The sequence below is a fragment of the Panulirus ornatus genome, chromosome 13 (genome assembly GCF_036320965.1).
Source record: "Panulirus ornatus isolate Po-2019 chromosome 13, ASM3632096v1, whole genome shotgun sequence".
NCBI classification, from domain to species: Eukaryota; Metazoa; Arthropoda; class Malacostraca; order Decapoda; family Palinuridae; genus Panulirus; species Panulirus ornatus.
In genome coordinates, this window is record NC_092236.1 from 61,112,253 (window position 1) to 61,138,344 (window position 26,092).

The window sequence follows — 26,092 nt, forward strand, 5'->3', positions numbered from 1 at the left end:
GCATGATAAGCAGAACTTGTACTGTCCTTGGAAGAGCGTGGTGAGCAGAACTTGTACTGTCCTTGGAAGAGCATGATAAGCAGAACTTGTACTGTCCTTGGAAGAGCGTGGTGAGCAGAACAATGTAGTACACAGGGGTTGACATGCTGTCAATTGATTGAACCAGGGTATGGGATGCTGCTGTGGTATACCACAGAAAAGTTTGTGAGGTCTAGTTGTGGATGGGGGTTATGGCTTTGGGGCATTGCATATGAGAGCTGGAAAGTGGATGTGAACGATGCTGTCTTTCTTCATCTGTTCCTGGCACTATCTCACTAATTGAGGAAGCAGTGAACCATGCAATTGCCATGTACCCTCTGCACACAGACACAGATAGACACATACACACACACACACACACACGACAAGTCTTTATGCCCTATGGTCCCAACTGGTGGATGTGGCCAGCTTCTTGAGTACTGTAGGAAATTCGTAAGGATAAAAGGGAGTCCTGGGGTAATAAGTAAATAGTTAGTATTAAGTAATTATGATCATCACTTGTAGATGGTGACAAGTTTCTCAACTTCTAACTTCATACCAGAGGACAACCAGCTTTAGTAAAAAAGAAATAACAGTCATCTGACAAAAAGAAATATTTTAATATATGCACAATATTACATTACAGCCATCACTGATATAGTCAAGGTGCTTTATTTATATTACTACCATTATTCAAGATCAGGTACAAAACAGAATACAATGCATAATCTATCAGTGAATGAATTTAAGATTTTTAAAACAAATAAAATGCATTAAGCATCTAATTATCAAAAGAGGATGAACTTGAAAGCTTCGGGCTGCTACTGCTATCTGAAGAGCTACTTTCAGTCTTTTTCATCCGTCTCTCATTATCTGCTCTGCTCCCATCACTTGACTGTTCCATTTCCTCTACTCGTTCAGATTTACTGGAATGTCCACTGTGTACACTCTCACCTGAGACTGAGGTACGCTTGTTATTGCTGTCCGATGTATCCAATACCTTATTCTTATTGACAGATTCTGCCTCTTCTTCTTCTTCCTTGAAAACATCTTCTTGAGCAGCTATAATCCAGAAAAAATCAAATCAGTCAGATCAATTAAGGTTATGACAGTCATGGATACACCACCTTTCAGTTGATTCCACTGTCCTTCATATGAACACATTTGCTGCACAATAGTGGCAAGTGAGGACCCTCCAATAAACAACAAACATATCCACTTCTCAACATGCTCCTCCATAATGACATCTCTCTTCTACTAATAATGAGTCAGCATGGGGCCATATGGGTTTGAATCCTGAGTGTTGCAGTTGGCCTACACGCAACCTAATAGTGCTCACCCTTCCCTTAGGGCTGGTTGATAAATTGGTACCTTGCCTAAGCAGGGGATAGTGTATTGTATATGCATACATAGGAGTAAAAACAAAGTGCATATTTACAAAGAATTAGGGTAAAATGGAAACAGTGATCACAAATTGTAATCAAACATGTACACAAGGATGACCAGAGAGGAGCTCAAAGCATCATTACATGTTATTCAAGATTTTGTAAGATCTACAAATTCATAAAACCTATTACGTTTAAGCACAGGGCAGGAAGGGTGTAGTGTGTGAAATAGGCCCCTGAGTGATATATACTTTATATAGTAAGTCTGACTGGATCAAATTTTTGGAGTTTACAAGAGAGTTGGGAGTGGAAGTTCCAATGTTCATTCTGAATGCCCATAAGTGAGCTAAGTTCAGCCAAAAAAAAAAGAAAAGAAACAAAAATCTAATCACTCTTATTTTTGAGATCAAAAACTTAAGAGAGTGAGTGGCTAACATGGAGACAATGAGCATGGGCAGGAAAACATCTATCATATAAAAGTGTGGCTGTGACTAAATAAAAGATATCAAAATTTTACTGTAATTACAATGTAAGCTGAATATTCAAGTTCTCCTTATGACTGACGGTATTCTTGTGCAACTAAGCTTCACTGCTGTAACTATCATTACCTTGGAGGATAAATTCTTGACTTTCAGTACTGCCTCAGCAAAGAAAAACAAACCTTAGAAGGGAAGAAACCAGGACAAATAGGAAATACCTATGAATAAAAAACAAAGCCAAGCATTAAAGTTTTTGCTTTAAATTAGGCTATAATCTAGTATGGAACAAATAAAGAAATTTATCAAGACAAGTTAGTGGTGGCTAAATCCACAAGGAAAAGACAAGAGGGAGGCGTGAAATATAAATCACCAAAGAACAAATGTATGGAGTTATGGAAAATCATTGAAAAGAAAGACCATAAGTTAAATAAAACATAGGATATAAAGAGGGTTAGGGAAAATGGTTTAGTAAACAGAGAAGAGGTAGTGAAAGCTTAGTGGAAGATGAAAGCCAGCAAGGAGGTGGATTTGGATGGTATTGCAGTGAAACATTAAAAAAAGGGGGTGACTGTGTTGTTGATTGGTTGGTAAGGATATTCAATGTATGTATGGTTCAAGGTGAAGTGCCTGAAGATTGGCAGAATGCATGCATTGTGCCATTGTACAAAGGCAAAGGGGATAAACGTGAATGTTCAAATTACAGAGGTATAAGTTTCTTGAGTATTCCTGGGAAATTATAAGGGAGGATATTGACTGAGAGGGTAAAGGCATGTACAGAGCATCAGACTGGGGAAGAGCAGTGTGATTTCAGAAGTGGTAGAGGATGTGTGGATCAGGTGTTTGCTTTGAAGAGTGCATGTGAGAAATACTTAGAAAAACAGATGGATTTGTATGTAACATTTATGGATCTGGAGAAGGCATATGATAGAGTTGATAGAGATGCTTTGTGGAAGGTATTAATAGTATATGGTGTGGGAGGAAAGTTGCTAGAAGCAGCAAAATGTTTTTACCAAGGATGTAAGGCATGTGCACGAGTAGAAAGAAAGGAAAGTGATTGGTTCCCAGTGAATGTCGGTTTACGGCAGGGGTGCGTTATGTCTCCATGGTTGTTCAATTTGTTTATGGATGGGGTTGTTAGGGAGGTGAATGCAAGAGTTTTGGAGAGAGGGGCAAGTATGCAGTCTGTTGTGGATGAGAGGGCTTGGGAAGTGAGTCAGTTGTTGTTCGCTGATGATACAGCGCTGGTGGTTGATTCGAGTAAGAAACTGCAGAAGTTGGTGACTGAGTTTGGTAAAGCGTGTGAAAGAAGAAAGCTGAGAGTAAATGTGAATAAGAGCAAGGTTATCAGGTTCAGTAGGGTTAAGGGACAAGTTAATTGGGAGGTAAGTTTGAATGGAGAAAAACTGGAGGAAGTGAAGCGTTTTAGATATCTGGGAGTGGATTTACCAGTGGATGGAACCATGGAAGCGGAAGTGAGTTACAGGGTGGGGGAGGAGGCGAAGGTTCTGGGAGCACTGAAGAATGTGTGGAAGGCGAGAATGTTATCTCAGAGAGCAAAAATGGGTATGCGAGCAAAAATGGGTATGTTTGAAGGAGCAGTGGTTCCAACAATGTTATATAGTTGCGAGGCACCTCCATCAAAACACCCTATATCTCCCACTCTATCATTAAACTCATTCAACAAACCTTCATAATACTCACTCCACCTCCCTCTCACTTCACCACTACTTGTTATTACCTCCCCATTTGCCCCCTTCACCGATGTTCCCATTTGTTCTCTTGTCTTACACACTTTATTTACCTCCTTCCAAAACATCTTTTTATTCTCCCCAAAATTTGATGATACTCTCTCGCCCCAACTCTCATTTGCCCTCTCTTTCACCTCTTGCACCTTTCTCTTGACCTCTTGCCTCTTTCTTTTATACATCTCCCAGGGTGGGGGAGGGGGCAAAAGTTCTGGGAGTGTTGAAGAATGCGTGGAAGTCGAGATCGTTATCTTGAAAAGCAAAGATGGGTATGTTTGAAGGAATAGTGGTTCCAACAATGATATATGGTTGCAAGGCGTGGGGTATAGATAGAGATGTGTGGAGGAGGGTGGGTGTGCTGAAAATGAGATGTTTGAGGATGATATATGGTGTGAGGTGGTTTGAGTGAGTAATGAAAGGGTGAGAGAGATGTATGGTAATAAAAAGAGTGTGGTTGTAAGAGCAGAAGAGGGTGTTTTGAAATGGTTTGGTAACATGGACAGAATGAGTGAGGAAAGATTGACAAAGAGGATATATGTGTCAGAGGTGGAGGGAACGAGGAGAAGTGGGAGACCAAATTGGAGGTGGAAAGATGGAGTGAAAAAGATTTTGAGTGATCGGGGCCTGAACATGCAGGAGGGTGAAAGGTGTGCAAGGAATAGAGTGAACTGGAACGATGTGGTATACCAGGGTCGATGTGCTGTCAATGGATTGAACCAGGGCATGTGAAGCATCTGGGGTAAACCATGGAAAGTTGTGTGGGGCCTGGATGTGGAAAGGGAGCTGTGGTGTCGGTGCATTATTACATGACAGTTAGAGACTGAGTGTGAACGAATGTGGCCTTTGTTGTCTTTTCCCAGCGCTACCTTGTGCACATGCAGGGGAGGGGGTTGTTATTTCATGTGTGGCGGGGTGGCGATGGGAATGAATAAGGGGAGACAGAATGAATTATGTACATGTGTATTTATGTATATGTTCTTTTCTTTCAAACTATTCGCCATTTCCCGCGTTAGCGAGGTAGCGTTAAGAACAGAGGACTGGGCCTTTGAGGGAATATCCTCACCTGGCCCCCTTCTCTGTTCCTTCTTTTGGAAAAAAAAAAAAAAAAAATATGTATATGTGTGTGTGTGTATATATATATATGTATACGTTGAGATGTATATGTATGCATATGTGCGTGTGTGGACGTGTATGTGGGTGGATTGGGCCATCCTTTTGTCTGTTTCCTTGCGCTACCTCGCTAACGTGGGAGACAGCAACAAAGTATACTAAAATAAATAAATAAATAAGAGAACTGAAATCTCCAACCACAAAATCAGGGCTGTTTCGGGCATGCATTGGGATGGAGATGCAGATGATGCCAAATGCCTTCACTGGCTATAACACCATCAGTTATCATGCAGACAAGAGAAATTTGTACTGATGCTGACACTGCCAAATATTCATCTGTTTTTGTTTACGTATATAAAACATCTATAAGTAATGCATATAAAGTATGAATCATATCAATCTTAACAGGATAAAAGAAGTCTAATAATCATTCTATCAATATGAGAAAAACAAAAAACTATACTACATGAGTGGTGGTAACACTATCCTCTTTTATCCATGATAGCAATGGTGTGGTAGATTGTAGTGAAAGACAAACATCTGTTCCCAGTTTTGTTCGATGATTATTCACATCTGGTGAAACATAATAAAAGGCTTGCCTCAGCTACATTTTGACAACTGGCAAGCCTGATTACAATGAAACTTCAAATGTGTTGTTGATTTGGATCAATATTCAAATAATTCTCTGGCTGATGCAATATAGTTGTACTAAATTAAATCATATTACAAAATATAACCTGTTTTAATCAATTCAAAGTCTGTTCATGTATATGTTAAAAATATAACGAAAACTCAGAATTTTTTACTTTCATCTCAGGAAATTCAGTGATGCATGTGTGGATACACTGCTTAGAGATACCCACTGTTCATATCATACTAGAATGATTGCCTTTCATGATATATTTTCACCAAATCCCAGAAACAGAATTTTGTTTTTCATGGTACATAAATTTTACAATGCTAAATTTCTTGTGTTTCTTTAAAATATGTTATGAAAATGTCTCACTCTGTAAGTTTAAAATTCTCTCACTGAACTACAAAAACCTCTTGTACATGCATGTGAAGAAACTCACTTGTGAGGTTAAGGATTATGTAGATTATTTTTTTTATATTATATTTTTTTATAGTTTTTATACTATATTCTCTCACACCTTTACTGTATTTCACCAAAGGAAGATCAATGAAAATGGAACATACAATGTACATAGGCCAAAAAGATCTAACTCACAAAATTGCCATGGTTTACCGACCTTCACATGCTTTCTTCTCCACGACAGCACGTCAAACCCTTTACCACATGACCAACAGTCATTTCTGCCCTCTTTCAATGAAGGAATGTTCATAAGAGCCGATGCCCAAAATTGCACTCATCTTCATCAATTGGTCTACATGTGTCTCGTGTTCTAACTGACAAATGGTCAAATGCTCTGTCATTTATGTGCTTCAAAAAGCCCTGTGATTCTGAATACCTGTTTAAAAAGATTATTACCTTAAGTATTACTCGTATCAATAGACGGATGCCAGACGACGAATTGGTAACATCTTTCAGCACATCCATCCTCCTGCGCACATCTCTATCCATAGCCCACGCCTCGCAACCATACAGCATTGTTGGAACCACTATTCCCTCAAACATACCCATTTTGCTTTCCGAGATAATGTTCTCGACTTCCACACATTTTTCAAGGCTCCCAAAATTTTCGCCCCCTCCCCCACCCTATGATCCACTTCCGCTTCCATGGTTCCATCCGCTGACAGATCCACTCCCAGATATCTAAAGCACTTCACTTCCTCCAGTTTTTCTCCATTCAAACTCACCTCCCAATTGACTTGACCCTCACCCCTACTGTACCTAATAACCTTGCTCTTATTCACATTTACTCTCAACTTTCTTCTTCCACACACTTTACCAAACTCAGTCACCAGCTTCTGCAGTTTCTCACATGAATCAGCCACCAGCGCTGTATCATCAGCGAACAACAACTGACTCACTTCCCAAGCTCTCTCATCCCCAACAGACTTCATACTTGCCCCTCTTTCCAGGACTCTTGCATTTACCTCCTTTACAACCCCATCCATAAACAAATTAAACAACCATGGAGACATCACACACCCCTGCCGCAAACCTACATTCACTGAGAACCAATCACTTTCCTCTCTTCCTACACGTACACATGCCTTACATCCTCGATAAAAACTTTTCACTGCTTCTAACAACTTGCCTCCCACACCATATATTCTTAATACCTTCCACAGAGCATCTCTATCAACTCTATCATATGCCTTCTCCAGATCCATAAATGCTACATACAAATCCATTTGCTTTTCTAAGTATTTCTCACATACATTCTTCAAAGCAAACACCTGATCCACACATCCTCTACCACTTCTGAAACCGCACTGCTCTTCCCCAATCTGATGCTCTGTACATGCCTTCACCCTCTCAATCAATACCCTCCCATATAATTTACCAGGAATACTCAACAAACTTATACCTCTGTAATTTGAGCACTCACTCTTATCCCCTTTGCCTTTGTACAATGGCACTATGCACGCATTCCGCCAATCCTCAGGCACCTCACCATGAGTCATACATACATTAAATAACCTTACCAACCAGTCAACAATACAGTCACCCCCTTTCTTAATAAATTCCACTGCAATACCATCCAAACCTGCTGCCTTGCCGGCTTTCATCTTCCGCAAAGCTTTTACTACCTCTTCTCTGTTTACCAAATCATTTTCCCTAACCCTCTCACTTTGCACACCACCTCGACCAAAACACCCTATATCTGCCACTCTGTCATCAGACACATTCAACAAACCTTCAAAATACTCATTTCCATCTCCTTCTCACATCACCGCTACTTGTTATCACCTCCCCACTTACGCCCTTCACTGAAGCTACATTTTGACAACTTGCAAGCCCTGATTTACTCAGAACTTCAAATGTTTTTGATTTGGATCAATATTCAAATATTCTCTGCTGAGCCAATTAGTTGTACTAAATTAATTTCATATTACAAATATAACCTGTTTTGAACAATTCAGTCTTTCATTTTATATGTTACAATATTTATCGAAAACTCAGAATTTTTACTTTCATCTTCAGGAATATTCATGATGCATGTGTGGATACCACGCTTAAGATCACCCACTGTTCATATCATACAGACATGATTGCCCTTTCATGAATATTTTCCAAATCCAGAAACAGATTTTTTTCATGGTACATAATTTTACCATCTAATTTCATGTGTTTCTTTAAAATATGTTATGAAAATATCTCACTCTGTAAGTTTAAAATTCTCTCACTGAACTACAAAAACCTCTTGTACATGCATGTGAAGAAACTCACTTGTGAGGTTAAGGATTATGTAGATAATATGATAAATTCATACAAATAGATGAGACAATATATGATTATCTGAATTCATAGTTTTTAAAGGTCTATATTCTCCAACACCTATTACTGTCATTTCCACCAACTAGGGGGAGGGATGATTCCCATGAAAATGTGAAATACAACTACATGAGGCTCAAAAAGGAGCTGAACTCACAAGATGCACATGGATTTGATGGCACACTGCTGTCTGTTCTCAGAAAGTGTTCAAAGACCCTTTTCAAACCACCAGTGGCAATGTTAAACATCTCTTTCAATGAAGGAAATGTTCTTATAAAATGAAGGATGCCCAAAATGGCAACTGAGGGAATAATTGGTGTACATGGGGTGTTCAGTGTTGTAAATGGAAATGGTGAAGAGCTTGTAGATTTATGTGCTGAAAAAGGACTGGTGATTGGGAATACCTGGTTTAAAAAGAGATATACATAAGTATATGTATGTAAGTAGGAGGATGGCCAGAGAGCGTAATTGGATAACATGTTAATTGATAGGCGCACGAGAGAGACTTTTGGATGTTAATGTGCTGAGAGGTGCAACTGGAGGGATGTCTGATCATTATCTTGTGGAGGCGAAGGTGAAGATTTGTAGAGGTTTTCAGAAAAGAAGAGAGAATGTTGGGGTGAAGAGAGTGGTGAGAGTAAGTGAGCTTGGGAAGGAGACTTGTGTGAGGAAGTACCAGGAGAGACTGAGTACAGAATGGAAAAAGGTGAGAACAAAGGACGTAAGGGGAGTGGGGGAGGAATGGGATGTATTTAGGGAAGCAGTGATGGCATGTGCAAAAGATGCTTGTGGCATGAGAAGCATGGGAGGTGGGCAGATTAGAAAGGGTAGTGGGTGGTGGGATGAAGAAGTAAGATTATTAGTGAAAGAGAAGAGAGAGGCATTTGGATGACTTTTGCAGGGAAATAATGCAAATGAGTGGGAGATGTATAAAAGAAAGAGGCAGGAGGTCAAGAGAAAGGCACAAGAGGTGAAAAAGAGGGCAAATGAGAGTTGGGGTGAGAGAGTATTATTAAATTTTAGGGAGAATAAAAAGATGTTTTGGAAGGAGGTAAATAAAGTGCGTAAGACAAGGGAACAAATGGGAAAATCAGTGAAGGGGGATAATGGGGAGGTGAGAACAAATAGTGGTGATGTGAAAAGGAGATGGAGTGAGTATTTTGAAGGTTTGTTAAATGTGTTTGGTGATAGAGTGGCAGATATAGGGTGTTTTGGTTGAGGTGGTGTGCAAAGTGAGAGGGTTAGGAAAAATGATTTGGTAAACAGAGAAGAGGTAATAAAAGCTTTACGGAAGATGAAAGCCAGCAAATCAGCAGGTTTGGATGGTACTGCAGTGGAATTTATTAAAAAAGGGGGTGACTGTATTGTTGACTGGTTGGTAAGGTTATTTAATGTATGTATGACTCATGGTGAGGTGCGTGAGGATTGGAGGAATGCTTGCATAGTGCCATTGTACAAAGGCAAAGGGGATAAGAGTGAGTGCTCAAATTACAGAGGTATAAGTTTGTTGAGTATTCCTGGGAAATTATATGGGAGGGTATTGATTGAGAGGGTGAAGGCATGGACAGAGCATCAGATTGGGGACGAGCAGTGTGGTTTCAGAAGTGGTAGAGGATGTGTGGATCAGGTGTTTGCTTTGAAGAATGTATGTGAGAAATACTTAGAAAAGCAAATGGATTTGTATGTAGCATTTATGGATCTGGAGAAGGCATATGATAGAGTTGATAGAGATGCTCTCTGGAAGGTATTAAGAATATATGGTGTGGGAGGTAAGTTGTTAGAAGCAGTGAAAAGTTTCTATCGAGGATGTAAGGCATGTGTACATGTAGGAAGAGAGGAAAGTGATTGGTTCTCAGTGAATGTAGGTTTGCAGCAGGGGTGTGTGATGTCCCCATGGCTGTTTAATTTGTTTATGGATGGGGTTGTTAGGGAGGTGAATGAAAGAGTTTTGGAAAGAGGGGCAAGTATGCAGTCTGTTGTGGATGAGAGAGCTTGGGAAGTGAGTCAGTTATTGTTTGCTGATGATACAGCGCTGTTGGCTGATTCATGTGAGAAACTGCAGAAGCTGGTGACTGAGTTTGGTAAAGTGTGTGAAAGAAGAAAGCTGAGAGTAAATGTGAATAAGAGCAAGATTATTAGGTACAGTAGGGTAGAGGGACAAGTCAATTGGGAGGTAAGTTTGAATGGAGAAAAACTGGAGGAAGTGAAGTGTTTTAGATATCTGGGAGTGGATTTGGCAGCGGATGGAACCATGGAAGCGGAAGTAAATCATAGGGTAGGGGAGGGGGCGAAAATTCTGGGAGCGTTGAAGAATGTGTGGAAGTCGAGAACATTATCTCGGAAAGCAAAAATGGGTATGTTTGAAGGAATAGTGCTTCCAACAATGTTATATGGTTGCGAGGCGTGGGCTATGGATAGAGTTGTGCGGAGGAGGGTGGATGTGCTGGAAATGAGATGTTTGAGGACAATATGTGGTGTGAGGTGGTTTGATCGAGTAAGTAATGTAAGGGTAAGAGATATGTGTGGTAATAAAAAGAGTGGCTGAGAGAGCAGAAGAGGGTGTTTTGAAATGGTTTGGTCACATGGAGAGAATGAGTGAGGAGAGATTGATAAAGAGGATATATGTGTCAGGGGTGGAGGGAACAAGGAGAAGTGGGAGACCCAATTGGAGGTGGAAAGGTGGAGTGAAAAAGATTTTGAGTGATCGGGGCCTGAACATGCAGGAGGGTGAAAGGCATGCAAGGAATAGAGTGAATTGGAACGATGTGGTATACCGGGGTCGATGTGCTGTCAATGGATTGAACCAGGGCATGTGAAGCGTCTGGGGTAAACCATGGAAAGTTCTGTGGGGCCTGGATGTGGAAAGGGAGCTGTGGTTTTCGGTGCATTATTACATGACAGCTAGAGACTGAGTGTGAAGGAAATGTGGCCTTTGTTGTCTTTTCCTAGCACTACCTTGCGCACATGAGGGGGAGGATGTTGTTATTTCATGTGTGGCAGGGTGGCGATGGGAATGAATGAAGGCAGACAGTATGAATTATGTACATGTGTATATATGTATATGTCTGTGTGTGTATATATATGTGTACATTGAGATGTATAGGTATGTATATTTGCGTGTGTGGACATGTATGTATATACACGTGTATGTGGGTGAGTTGGGCCATTCTTTCGTTTGTTTCCTTGAGCTACCTCACTAACGCGGGAGACAGCGACAAAGCAAAATAACAAAACATGAATGAAGGATAACATTTTTTAAGACTTGTTTGCCATTTCCTGTGTAAACAAGGTAGTGCCAACAAAAAAAGAATAGCCTCATCTGCGAACATCCACTCAAGCTGTTATGCATAATGTTATAATAAATGAAAAAATGGTCAGTATTCTTAGAAATGAAGCAAAAGGACTTGTAATCTAAAATTCCCAAAAGGGCATTTGTTTCTGATAATAACACACTTAAACATTTTCAAAGAAAATCACAAAAGGTAGTGAAATAATTACACTAGGACTGACAGAAAAAAATACAGACTGATATTGTGCACATCAGAGTTTGGCCCATTTATCACTACCTCATTTGCCAAAAGTTATACCACAGATATCTAATAAATTATTATTTTTTTTTTTGCTTTGTCGCTGTCTCCCGCGTTTGCGAGGTAGCGCAAGGAAACAGACGAAAGAAATGGCCCAACCCACCCTCATACACATGTATATACATACACATCCACACACGCAAATATACATACCTATACATCTCAATGTACACATATATATACATACACACACATATACATATATACACATGTACATAATTCATACTGTCTGCCTTTATCTATTCCCATTGCCACCTCGCCACACATGGAATAACATCCCCCTCCCCCTCATGTGTGCAAGGTAGCGCAAGGAAAAGACAACAAAGGCCCCATTCGTTCACACTCAGTCTCTAGCTGTCAAGTAATAATGCCCGAAACCACAGCTCCCTTTCCACATCCAGGCCCCACAGAACTTTCCATGGTTTACCCCAGATGCTTCACATGCCCTGATTCAATCCATTGACAGCACATCGACCCCGGTATACGACATCGATCCAATTCCCTCTATTCCTTGCCCGCGTTTCACCCTCCTGCATGTTCAGGCCATGATCACTCAAAATCTTTTTCACTCCATCTTTCCACCTCCAATTTGGTCTCCCACTTCTCCTCGTTCCCTCCACCTCCGACACATATATCCTCTCGGTCAATCTTTTCTCACTCATTCTCTCCATGTGCCCAAACCATTCCAAAACACCCTCTTCTGCTCTCTCAACCACGCTCTTTTTATTTCCACACATCTCTCTTACCCTTACATTACTTACTCGATCAAACCAACTCACACCACATATTGTCCTCAAACATCCCATTTCCAGCACATCCACCCTCCTGCGCACAACTCTATCCATAGCCCACGCCTCGCAACCATACAACATTGTTGGAACCACTATTCCTTCAAACATACCCATTTTTGCTTTCCGAGATAATGTTCTCGACTTCCAAACATTCTTCAAGGCTCCCAGGATTTTCGCCCCCTCCCCCACCCTATGATTCACTTCCGCTTCCATGGTTCCATCTGCTGCCAGATCCACTCCCAGATATCTAAAGCACTTTACTTCCTCCAGTTTTTCTCCATTAAAACTTACCTCCCAATTGACTTGACCCTCAACACTATCGTACCTAATAACCTTGCTCTTATTCACATTTACTCTTAACTTTCTTCTTTCACACACTTTACCAAACTCAGTCACCAGCTTCTGCAGTTTCTCACATAAATCATCAGCGAACAACAACTGACTCACTTCCCATGCTCTCTCATCCACAACAGACTGCATACTTGCCCCTCTTGCATTCACCTCCCTAACAACCCCATCCATAAACAAATTAAACAACCATGGAGACATAACACACCCCTGCCGTAAACCTACATTCACTGAGAACCAATCACTTTCCTCTCTTCCTACACGTACATATGCGTGTATGTAAAATCATAAACTAACTCATAGAACTGGTAAATGTATTGATATACAAAATCATAAAGTAACTCATGGAACTGCTAAATTTACTGATACTTAAATTTAACCAAAACAGGAGTGCTTTAACTAAAGTGCATGTCAGTTAAAAGGGAGAGGTTTGGCAGCAGGAAACTGGCTAATGGTTTGAAATGATTAAGTCATAGCCAATGATTTCAAAATTATTTTCAAGCCAATATTTCAGATTGTCCTTAGGACACATTATAATCATTCTTTTTGCATGCAATAAGTGTGACTGAGAAGAATCAGTCATGTGTTTTCTTCCCTCACTTTGGGTAGCCCAGCAGCTTACAAGAAAACTAAATGAAGCTGAGGGTAAGTGAAGAGTTAGCTTAGATATACAGGTTGTTGAAACTAACCTAACCTACTAGAAATGATAACATTTGTAACAAATCAAAAATAAAACACGTGTATGATTTGTCTTAGCACTAACTTAGATATATGGAGATGGAATTTGTGACTTCAAACTGTCAGTGAGTTCAAGGGCTTTAATCTCTCATGTAACTGGATTCTGACACAAAGGTCTTATAACTCGGAAGGAAGTCATTTAAAAAAGTACACACCTGCAAAGGCAGTTGGATACTGGTTTGACAATTTTGTCTTAATTGTCCTGATACGTTTGAAAACATTATCAAGATCCTTTTTCATGTCCACTAAAAGAGCTGTGTGTTTCTTGAACTCTTTCTGGGCAAGAGCAAATCGTGTGGCTGATAGGGAATTGCAGTTGCTCAACATCTCATTTGTCTTCTCAAACCTTTGCAACCTAGAAAAATGTCATGATTAACCTTTATATTCTAAAATGAAACAATATGAAAGCAAGACTGATGTAGAATAAGAAAAAATGAAAATACTGATGTTTAATCATATACAAGAAGATAAGCAGAAAATGTGCATATGTACTGTTATAAGGGAAAACAACATAAATAAACCTTCATAATGAAATTCACAAACTAATAAGGTTTAGATATATCTACTCACAAAAAGAAAAGTATTTTCAAAGTCTTCATAATTTCATGTTTTATAGAATGATGACTTACATTAGAAATTTTACCATTCAGGACTAAAGACATAAAATATGGAATGGAGCTGTTTGAAGATGTGAATAGCAGTGGAAGGATGGTGAAAAAGGAAACTATGATGGTTCTGACATATAGGAAGAATGACAGAAAGATTGTAATTATACACTCATCTACAATAAGTGAAAAGCAGAGGGAATAACTAAACAATACATAAAAGGTATCATGAATCTTGTGTAGCCTTCAAACATCCAACTGGGAGGTAGAAGGTTTCATTTCATAGTAAACAAAGATATATCACACTATGGCATGCTCAAAGTTATTCAGTCTTTTCAAACCCCCTACACTACAAGTTACAAAGAAGGCTGCCTTTAAACTGAAAGACAAAAAGCACTTTCTGCTAGTTTGGGGTAAAGGGAGGCAACTTTCCATGCTCCCCTCTTTTAGCTTTCCTCTCTCATGTTATTCCCTCATATCTAGTATCCTCTCGGACTGATCCATCTCCATAATTGTTAATGGATCATCCTTTCCCTTTCTTTCAATCAACAGCAGTGACTCTCAGGATTATGCCCAGTCTCCTACACTCTTCTTCCTTTTGATCAGTGATTTTCTTTCTTAACAGATAACCAAATAAACTCATATGCTGATGATTCAGCACTGGATTCCTCCACTTCCTTCAAAACCATTCCATCCTCTCCTGCTCAATCTGTGTTTCATCTTGTCACAATTTCCACAGTAAATCTAGACAGTATATCCTCATTGCGCAGGTGCAACCTGGTTGTTTATCACCTCTAAAACCCTTTTCCTGCCCATCTCTATCTTTAAACCCCACCACAACTTTTCTGTCTCTTTTGAAAGATTTGTAATTCCAAAACTCAACATATTAAACATACTTATTATCATTGTAACATCTAACCTGTCTTAGAAACCCTACATTACACAAATAGTTAGGTCTGTCTCTAAGAAACAGGAATCCTGTTCAGACCATAAATTCTTTTCTCAACAGTTTTTCTGATAATACAAATGACTGATCCACACGTGTGTGGAATACTGCTCTCACACTTCAAGAGGTTCAAGTGCTACAATATTTACCTGAAAGAGTCAAGTCTACAGCAATCTGACTTATTGGATCTCCCTTTCTGACCCTGAAAGGTGACCCACATGCCCAATGCACACTATTGGCTCATTTTCCCCCTTCAACAGACATCACTTCTGTTTCTTTCCCCCAAAACTGGCTTCTTGTGTACCCCTGCCATAAGACAGACCACATAATACCTGGCAAGCTACTGCATCACATGATTGCTGTTGGGCAGTTGGCAACTCAAGGGTGGCTGTTGTGGTATTTGTTTCTTTCCCTACACTGCAAAGTCCTGGAATTATTTACCTCCCTATGTCTTTCATATTAACCATAACTCACTGTTTTTGAGAAGGAAGGTTTTCCTCCATCTTCAAAACTAAAAATATTTTTCGTCTTCTCATTTCTCCTCTTTTGCCCTTTCCATACTTCAGTTAAGGCATAACCTTGATGTACACTTTTGTAAGCGAAGCCTCCAACATACAAAAAAAGGTAAAGCCAGGGGCTAATGTGATTAGCAGGATAGATACAGAAATGTCTGAACTTCTTACTAGACTTAGCTACTTTCAGACTGAAAACAGCATGTGTATGAAATAAACTGAATGACATTCATATTCCTTGTAAAGCAGGCTCTGTAAATGTTTCATGTCAGAAAATTTAATCAGATGATTCAAAATGTCTGAGGATATGGGATTGAAGAGAAACTAAAAACTTTGGAAATGGTTTTGGAAATGGCAGATGTCAAAGCAAGAGGCAATAGTTAGAGGGGTTAGATTGGTTACCCTTTTTATGGATGGGATGTGCCAATGCATGCTTCCAAGAAGCATGAAAATTTCTATTTTCAAACAGAAACAAAACAAATGAGCAAGCACAGGTGCAAGTTCAGTGGCACACTCTTTCAGTACATAGGGATGGATGCTATCAGGACCATAAGCCTTGCTTGCATCTAAAGAGAAAAACACTTTCTGAACAGTTTGAAAAGAGTTTACAGGGAGGGGAATATGATTAGTAAGAGGAACATCAGGGAGCAAAGGAATGTTAATCATCTGATACAGAATTAGAGGGGAAAAGATAACCAAAGAGAGTTGCTTTGTCTGTGGGAGAGACAGCTACAGTACTGTCACAATGGAAAAGTAAAGGAGAGGTGAAGCGACAGTTGTTGCTAGTGATGCCATTAGCTAAAGACCAAAAACAACCTATCAGTGGATGAAGAGGATAAGTTACTACCCTTCCTTTGAACAAAGGAATGCTTTGCCTGGTGGATAATTACTTGCAATGATCATGGGCAGTGATAAATGCTGAATGGGATTCAGAGGAAGGAGAGTTTTTCCAAGCCTGAAATGCCTGATCCCTTTTCTGAATGGCCTCAAAACAGGAACAGTTGAACAAAGGATTGGACAAAGAGGTTGGCTTGAAGGAAGACGGGATAAATGCTTCCATTCCTACAACAATAGCCTCCGCTATGTATTTGGTGGAGACAGAAACATCATCACGTAAAAGTAATTTATCCAAGGGAAGTCAAAAACAAATTTTTGTAATAATTCATCAAAGGAAAGTAAAAAAAGAATTTTTGCAAGTTATTCCAGTTAGCTTTGCTACTGGAGGGGGAGGAGCTGTTGAAATAGATACATTTATGAGAGTGTGGTCAGATGAACCAAGAAGGGGCAAGACTGTGTAACTACAGGATGGAGGACTATAGAATAAACACAGATCCTGAATATAAGAAGTGTTCACAACATCAGGAATATAGGTGAGGTGGGTGATAAATTGCTCTAGATCGTTGAGGATGGAGAACGTGAGGGTTTCAATCCTTCCCACCATCTGTATGGGAGGAATTCAACATTCCCCACTGGTGAGTGCAGAAACCCCCCATGGGGAGAGGTTCTTGGCTTGCATGCATGTGAGAGGATATCATGACCCTATGGCAAGAGTTTAAAGTTGAAGAAATATATAACAATCATAGAGTTAGAAGAGCAATAAGTGAACAAAAAAAAAAGGAAAAAGAACATGGTTGTTGGGATAGAGACACTGAGCCATATAACATTAAAGTCTGGGACTCAAGGTCCTCAACACATGCAACAGATGTGTTAATGATGAAATAAGCACAGATATCATCTTTGAAGTAGAAATGTGAGTGGAGATTATAACTGGATAAGAGAAAGGGGCTGGTGAGAAATTCACTGGTTAAGTGGGTCTTAGACAGAGGTAAGATATTAGAAGAGGTACTAGACAGATGGTATTCAACAGAAGAGTGATTCCTAAAGACCAAAAAAGTTGGTATAGTGAATAGAAAAACAGGCAGGTCTATCAGAGTGGGAAAGGTTATGGGAGGGGCACAGCTACTACTGTCTGAGGCCTACCTCTCACTGGCAGTAGAGTCAAGTGGGAACCTGGAGAATCTTAGCACCCATGATGCTGGTTACTTAGGGCCATAGGTTTGTTAGATTGTATCATGATTATATATACAAGCAGTTGTGCAGCCAGATGGCAAGTGAACTTCTGAGAAGAAAATTATTGAGATTTGAGTCAGTGTATGGTTACCTGTAAAGAGAAGATGGCAAGACTAGCCAAGTTATCCTGTTTTGATGGAACAGAAAGACCAGCAATCCTAACATGGAAGGTGTAAGACGGTTCTGGGTACCACCTTAATGCTCCTAAGTCAGGTAACAACCACCATCAGAGGCAAAGGGTACAGCAAATGTGGCAATAACCATTAACAGTAAAGGGTATGACAAATGTGGCAACACCCATCTGAAGCAAGTGATATGGAAGATGTTGAACCAACCATCAGAAGCAAGGGATAAAGCAGATGAGACAACAACCATCAGAAGCAAGGGGCAGGGCATATGTCTCAATTATGACATCGGGGGCAAGGAACTCAACAGTCATGTATCTTTACAAGGACACTCATTCTATGCACTATAATGAGTACATAAGTGCTACGGTGCTCAAATTTCAAATCATACTCTTAATTTCTTATTTTCAAACCAAACAAAAATTTCAATATCACAAAACAAATATCCCAGAGCTTGAACGTGTGTCTGTGATCATTTAGTAATTCAAAGGTGCATTTCTATATTCAAGTTCCTGGATATTTGTTCTCCTCTCATGTAATCATCCTTTTGTATAAAGATAAATATTTGTTTCATTTGCACTATCATATCTTATTCACTAATAAATAAACAAATAGTGAGGAAGGTTATTGGGAAGAGGGGAAAATATTTTATTTTATTATATTTTATTTTGCTTTGTCGCTGTCTCCCGCGTTTGCAAGGTAGCGCAAGGAAACAGACGAAAGAAATGGCCCAACCCACCCCCATACACAATGTATACACACACACGTCCACACATGCAAACATACATACCTATACATCTCAATGTACACATATATATACATACACAGACACATACATGTATACCCATGCACACAATTCACACTGTCTGCCCCCATTCACTCCCATCGCCACCTCGCCACACATGGAATACCTTCCCCCTCCCCCCTCATGTGTGCAAGGTATCACTAGGAAAAGACAACAAAGGCCCCATTCGTTCACACTCAGTCTCTAGCTGCCACGCAATAATGCCCGAAACCACAGCTCCCTTTCCACATCCAGGCCCCACACAACTTTCCATGGTTTACCCCAAACGCTTCACATGCCCTGATTCAATCCACTGACAGCATGTCAACCCCGGTATACCACATCGATCCAATTCACTCTATTCCTTGCCCTCCTTTCACCCTCCTGCATGTTCAGGCCCCGATCACACAAAATCTTTTTCACTCCATCTTTCCACCTCCAATTTGGTCTCCCACTTCTCCTTGTTCCCTCCACCTCCGACACATATATCCTCTTGGTCAATCTTTCCTCACTCATTCTCTCCATGTGCCCAAACCATTTCAAAACACCCTCTTCTGCTCTCTCAACCACGCTCTTTTTATTTCCACACATCTCTCTTACCCTTACATTACTTACTCGATCAAACCACCTCACACCACACATTGTCCTTAAACATCTCATTTCCAGCACATCCACCCTCCTGTGCACAACTCTATCCATAGCCCATGCCTCGCCACCATACAACATTGTTGGAACCACTATTCCTTCAAACATACCCATTTTTGCTTTCCGAGATAATGTTCTCGACTTCCACACATTCTTCAAGGCTCCCAGGATTTTCGCCCCCTCCCCCACCCTATGATTCACTTCCGCTTCCATGGTTCCATCTGCTGCCAGATCCACTCCCAGATATCTAAAACACTTTACTTCCTCCAGTTTTTCTCCATTCAAACTTACCTCCCAATTGACTTGACCCTCAACCCTACTGTACCTAATAACCTTGCTCTTATTCACATTTACTCTTAACTTTCTTCTTCCACACACTTTACCAAACTCAGTCACCAGCTTCTGCAGTTTCTCACATGAATCAGCCACCAGCGCTGTATCATCAGCGAACAACAACTGACTCACTTCCCAAGCTCTCTCATCCACAACAGACTTCATACTTGCCCCTCTTTCCAAAACTCTTGCATTCACCTCCCTAACAACCCCATCCATAAACAAATTAAACAACCATGGAGACATCACACACCCCTGCCGCAAACCTACATTCACTGAGAACCAATCACCAATGAGAACCAATGTTGGGTTATATAATACAAAAGTAAAGTTTTATGAAACATCTAAAAAACAACATAACTTCCATTTCAGGGTACAATAGGCATGTAGTGTGCTGTGTGGTGCTAACTAACTTCCCTTGTTAAAAGGACTTGCACCTTTGTTTTTGTATCCAATGGACGGCATCATTTTGCATACAAGGTTCAAGAGGGATAAATGATAAAATTATTTTCCTAAATTGAAGAGTATTCGACATGCCTTTTACATATTTCAGTACCATTCACACAGAAAGTTAACCTTTAGTTTGTGCTATTTTGCTCTCAGACAAAGATTAAAAAGCAAATTATCTTTATAGGATTGGCAACTAAACCAGGATTTGGAGTCCATTTCTAAGAGAAATGAGGGAAAACAAAGAGGCAATTACTTGTAATCAACAAAAATTATTGGTACATTTTTGCATAAAATCGCTGGAACAAATGTGTAATGTTTGTGATTACATCGATTTGAGCTCTGACCTTTATATGTGGACCAAGATATATCACTCTCCCTCCATCTTTGCCCTCAATATACTAATAAGAATATAAAGTAATCACAGTGTAGCAAAAAATGATAAATCATAAGTTATATGATCTATATGCATTTTGTTGTACATTTCATTGTACCATCCAGAGGCAGGATGCTGACTGATAGCATAATTTTACCTGGCGTTTTACTGAAATTCTACAGATCTTTGTTCTATTTGTAAACTAATTTACACAACAAATAAAGCTCTTCAGAATCTGAAAATGGTGCCAGAAGGATATTTGTTGTCAGCCATCAACAGGAACAGTAATGTAGCAAATTACGTTTGGGATATTCTATGCATCACTCTTGTTTGTTTTATACTGACACAACAGAGTGTACGAATTTTACTGGTATCACTTTCATTAAAATCCATACCCTCTGTATGGTTAATATTATTTTCTTTTTACTCCACAATTTTGCGCTACTCCAGATTCTTCACAACTTTAAGAGGATTTTGTACTGATGGAGTAAGAAGTCACAGGAGAAAAGTACCAGTTTAGGGGCACCACTGAAATAACTCATGGATTTGTAAGAAATCTATAACACTGCACTCCTCATACTTGGTAGAAGTGATCTAGACTCCGGGAACATGATCTGGAGTCTTACATTTTATGCCAAAATAATAGGTACTGATAGAGGAAGGCTATGATGCACATTAAACTAAGGGAAACACTTCTAGATATCAAAAGGACCTACAGAACCCTCACATAGCCTGGCAACCCAAATCTATAGCATTTTTGATGTCAAATGGAAACTTGTTAGTCATCATTCAGATGCTACAAAGTCAGTTCAGTAAGTGTGTTTAATGTTAGCCAAGGGTGATTACTTCTTACAAATGCATGCAACCACTATTGCAGAGGAAATGTAACAACAATATCTTTGATATATTTTGAGTACAATACTAAGCACTATCCCTGGGGTTAGGGGAAAAAGAATGTTGTGTAAATAATCCCTGCTTGTCACAGAGGGTGACTCAGAGGGGCAGGAGCTGGTGGGTGGAAATCCCCCTTCTTGTATAGTTTCCAAAAGGAACACAGCAGGAAGCCAAGTAAGAAATTTTCTGTTTAAGGCTCAGTCATCTGTTCCTGATGCGACCTCGCTCACAACAATTGCGAGGAAGCGTGAAAAAAAAAAAAATAGATACTATCAAGATAAATCTTGGCCCTCGCAAGTTGTTAGGTTCTGTTTTCAAAAGCTCAGTCTTATAAACACAAGTGTTTCACATAGTTTTACTTTGCAGTTAACCTGATCATCATAGCCAGCATATCACTTTCATGGGGAAAATCAGTCCATAAAAAAATCATGCTACCTAGTCCAAATAACTTTCCAAAGTATAAAGAGTCCACTACTATGCTTTCATCTAAATCCATAAATTATTTTTGTGGTGCTCCTGTACTGGTACTTTACTGTTACATGGACCATACATGAACTGTGAAGGACCATACATGAACTGTGAAGGATCATACATGAAATGTGAAGGACCATATATGAACTGTGAAGGACCATACATGAACTGCAAAGGACCATACATGAACTGTGAAGGATCATACATGAACTGTGAAGGACCATATATGAACTGTGAAGGACCATATATGAACTGTGAAGGACCATACATGAGCTGTGAAGGACCATACATAACTGCAAAGGACCATACATGAAATGTGAAGGACCATACATGAACTGCAAAGGACCATACATAAACTGTGAAGGATCATACATGAACTGTGAAGGACCATATATGAACTGTGAAGGAACATATATGAACTGTGAAGGACCATACATGAACTGTGAAGGACCATACATAAACTGTGAAGGATCATACATGAATGGTGAAGGACCATATATGAACTGTGAAGGACCATACATGAACTGTGAAGGATCATACATGAACTCTGAAGGACCATATATGAACTGTGAAGGATCATACATGAACTGTGAAGGACCATATATGAACTGTGAAGGACCATATATGAACTGTGAAGGATCATACATGAACTGTGAAGGACCATATATGAACTGTGAAGGACCATACATGAACTGTGAAGGATCATACATGAACTGTGAAGGATCATACATGAACTGTGAAGGACCATACATGAACTGTGAAGGACCATACATGAACTGTGAAGGATCATACATGAACTGTGAAGGACCATATATGAACTGTGAAGGACCATACATACACTGTGAAGGACCATACATGAACTGTGAAGGACCATATATGAACTGTGAAGGACCATACATGAACTGTGAAGGACCATACATGAACTGTGAAGGATCATACATGAACTGTGAAGGACCATATATGAACTGTGAAGGACCATAAATGAACTGTGAAGGACCATACATGAACTGTGAAGGATCATACATGCAATGTGAAGGACCATATATGAACTGTGAAGGACCATACATGAACTGTGAAGGATCACATAGGAACTGTGAAGGACCATATATGAACTGTGAATGACCATACATGAACTGTGAAGGACCATACATGAACTATGAAGGATCATACATGAACTGTGAAGGACCATACATGAACTGTGAAGGACCATACATGAACTATGAAGGACCATATATGAACTGTGAAGGACCATATATGAACTGTGAAGGACCATATATGAACTGTGAAGGACCATACATGAACTGTGAAGGACCATACATGAACTATGAAGGACCATATATGAACTGTAAAGGACCATATATGAACTGTGAAGGACCATACATGAACTGTGAAGGACCATACATGAACTATGAAGGACCATATATGAACTGTGAAGGACCATATATGAACTATGAAGGATCATACATGTAACCACGCTTCGTCAACTCTGCAGAGTTTAAAGAATCCATTGGTAACACTTTTGTTATAATAAATGAACTAGTGCATGTGCATCCATAAATCAAAATATCACACATCCACAAGATTATACAATACCCCCTAACCAAACCAAAGGACCTTAACTAGGAACCTAAAATAAATATGCATCACAAGATCTTGTGTGGACTGTTCTACCTTTTCTGGTGCTGGACTGGATAAATCAGGAAGCAGTGCTTTTCGATTTTAAAAATACCACATTTCTAGGTGATAGGAAACAACGAAATTTACTTGAACGCCTCATTACAATGTATAGAGATAATATAGGGGTAAAAGTCTAAAATAGAAATGTCACTTTTGTAGGTTTGATATCTTTGTTTTTCTCTTATGGAATCTTTGTTGCCACTGTCAGAAACAATGAGAGGAATATAGCTTAAATGTCATTTAAGACTATTTTCTGATATCAATTAACTCATGAAGGTTAGGGAAAATGTGAAATTAAATAATATTACTATAATATTGCTAAAAAGGGAAACAAAATCACATGCAATTTTATCATTTAATAACTGCATTTCTGAAGATCTCATTATCATTGCCTATTGTTATGAAAAATGTAAAATATTCAACATATTTCTACCATACTCTTTCATTTGGCAGGTAAAGTGAGTTCACATGTCTAAAGAGATATAAAAATCTGACCCGGTGCAGGAGAGATCTCACAAGATTAATACAGACACCTGAACTCACATCCAATTATTAGCAGAACCTAGAGTGACACATTCAAATGTTACAGTAAGAAATGGTGGCATTCATTGGAATGCATACAAACTACAAGATAATATGCATATCTCTCTACATGCAAGCTGTCTTGTTTCATTACAGGATCAACCACTTTGTATACCACCGTGAGAACCAAATAAACTCTACAGAAACCAAACATTTACCAGGTGAATGCATTTGATCAGCCATCGGCAGGTTGGTCACTCTGCTAATGTCCTCACTCTATGTGTGATGATATAAACAAATGACAATGGACTGCCATAAGCCTCTCTTCTGTATATTTACTGAATGCAAAATTTCAGCAAAGGTGTCATGAATGCATCCCTTAAACTGACCAAAACTGAAGTTGAATGTTTTTTCCCCACAATTTCACTTTACTTCAGAGCCTTACACACTTTATGAAAACTTAAAACTTGAGGGAGTTACAGGTGATGTACCTTAAACCCCCCCCCCACCCCATATCACCTGTACTCATTGTAATGATGTATTTTTGAACATTTCATTACTTTCTGTCATCTAGAGAGGTGGCGTCTGTAAACTAGAAAACTGTTTTTTGTATGAATACATAATATTGAGATCTTTACAGTCTTTATACGATAAAAATACATATTTGATTTGAACATTTTACAATATTGTACTATCATTACTTACCCCAAATTTTCACTGACCCTCTTGACTGTACCACTAACAATTTAATATTAAAAGAGAGTTTTAAATGACAGTACAGCACAATCTCGTGCTCATGACCTTCCTGGCAGTAGCGAGAAAGATACCATATATCTTCGTAATATCTATATATTGACACTTGTTTAGTTTACATGTGCTCCCCCTTACATTTGTTTCTGCGCTCGTATTATGGCCTCTACATCCTGCTGATTGATCTGTCCTGCTAGGCCTTGCACAAATACCTCTGGAGCTGTATAATTTTGGAAACAATCTATGCTACCAAGGTCGCTGTCAGGGGAGGAGGCCGCCATGCTTGATGTAAACAAACTCAGCTGATCGATGACCATGTTCGTATGGCTGCCTCCTGGCTTCACTTGGCTGCCTTCTGGCTTCACTTGGCTGCCTTCTGCCTTCACTTGGCTGCCTTCTGCCTTCACTTGGCTGCCTTCTGCCTTCACTTGGCTGCCTTCTGGCTTCACTTGGCTGCCTTCTGCCTTCACTTGGCTGCCTTCTGCCTTCACTTGGCTGCCTTCTGGCTTCACTTGGCTGCCTCCTGGCTTCACTTGGCTGCCTTCTGCCTTCACTTGGCTGCCTCCTGCCTTCACTTGGCTGCCTCCTGGCTTAACTTGGCTGCCTTCTGCCTTCACTTGGCTGCCTTCTGGCTTCACTTGGCTGCCTTCTGGCTTCACTTGGCTGCCTTCTGCCTTCACTTGGCTGCCTTCTGGCTTCACTTGGCTGCCTTCTGGCTTCACTTGGCTGCCTTCTGCCTTCACTTGGCTGCCTTCTGGCTTCACTTGGCTGCCTTCTGGCTTCACTTGGCTGCCTTCTGGCTTCACTTGGCTGCCTTCTGCCTTCACTTGGCTGCCTTCTGCCTTCACTTGGCTGCCTTCTGCCTTCACTTGGCTGCCTTCTGGCTTCACTTGGCTGCCTCCTGGCTTCACTTGGCTGCCTTCTGCCTTCACTTGGCTGCCTCCTGCCTTCACTTGGCTGCCTCCTGGCTTCACTTGGCTGCCTTCTGCCTTCACTTGGCTGCCTTCTGGCTTCACTTGGCTGCCTCCTGGCTTCACTTGGCTGCCTTCTGCCTTCACTTGGCTGCCTTCTGGCTTCACTTGGCTGCCTTCTGCCTTCACTTGGCTGCCTTCTGCTTTCACTTGGCTGCCTTCTGCCTTCAGTTGGCTGCCTTCTGGCTTCACTTGGCTGCCTTCTGCCTTCACTTGGCTGCCTTCTGCTGCCTTCTGCCTTCACTTGGCTGCCTTCTGCTGCCTTCTGGCTTCACTTATGCTTCTATATATTTATCATGGTTATATCCACTGTCAAAAGATTTGGACTTTATTGATAACCAGTATTAATTTGCTATCAAA

At 40.1% G+C, this 26,092-nt stretch overlaps 1 protein-coding gene across 1 annotated transcript; it reads right to left on the reverse strand.

Moving 5' to 3' along the window:
* Window positions 1–619: 619 nt before the first annotated feature.
* Window positions 620–25,093, reverse strand: LOC139752968 (uncharacterized). Its single transcript, XM_071669120.1, has 3 exons — window positions 24,900–25,093; window positions 13,760–13,959; window positions 620–1,080 (listed from the first exon to the last, which is right to left on the reverse strand). The coding sequence occupies exons 1-3, from the start codon at window positions 25,076–25,078 to the stop codon at window positions 800–802; spliced, it is 660 nt and encodes a 219-aa protein (XP_071525221.1). The 5' UTR covers window positions 25,079–25,093; the 3' UTR covers window positions 620–799.
* Between the last annotated feature and the right edge of the window lie 999 nt (window positions 25,094–26,092).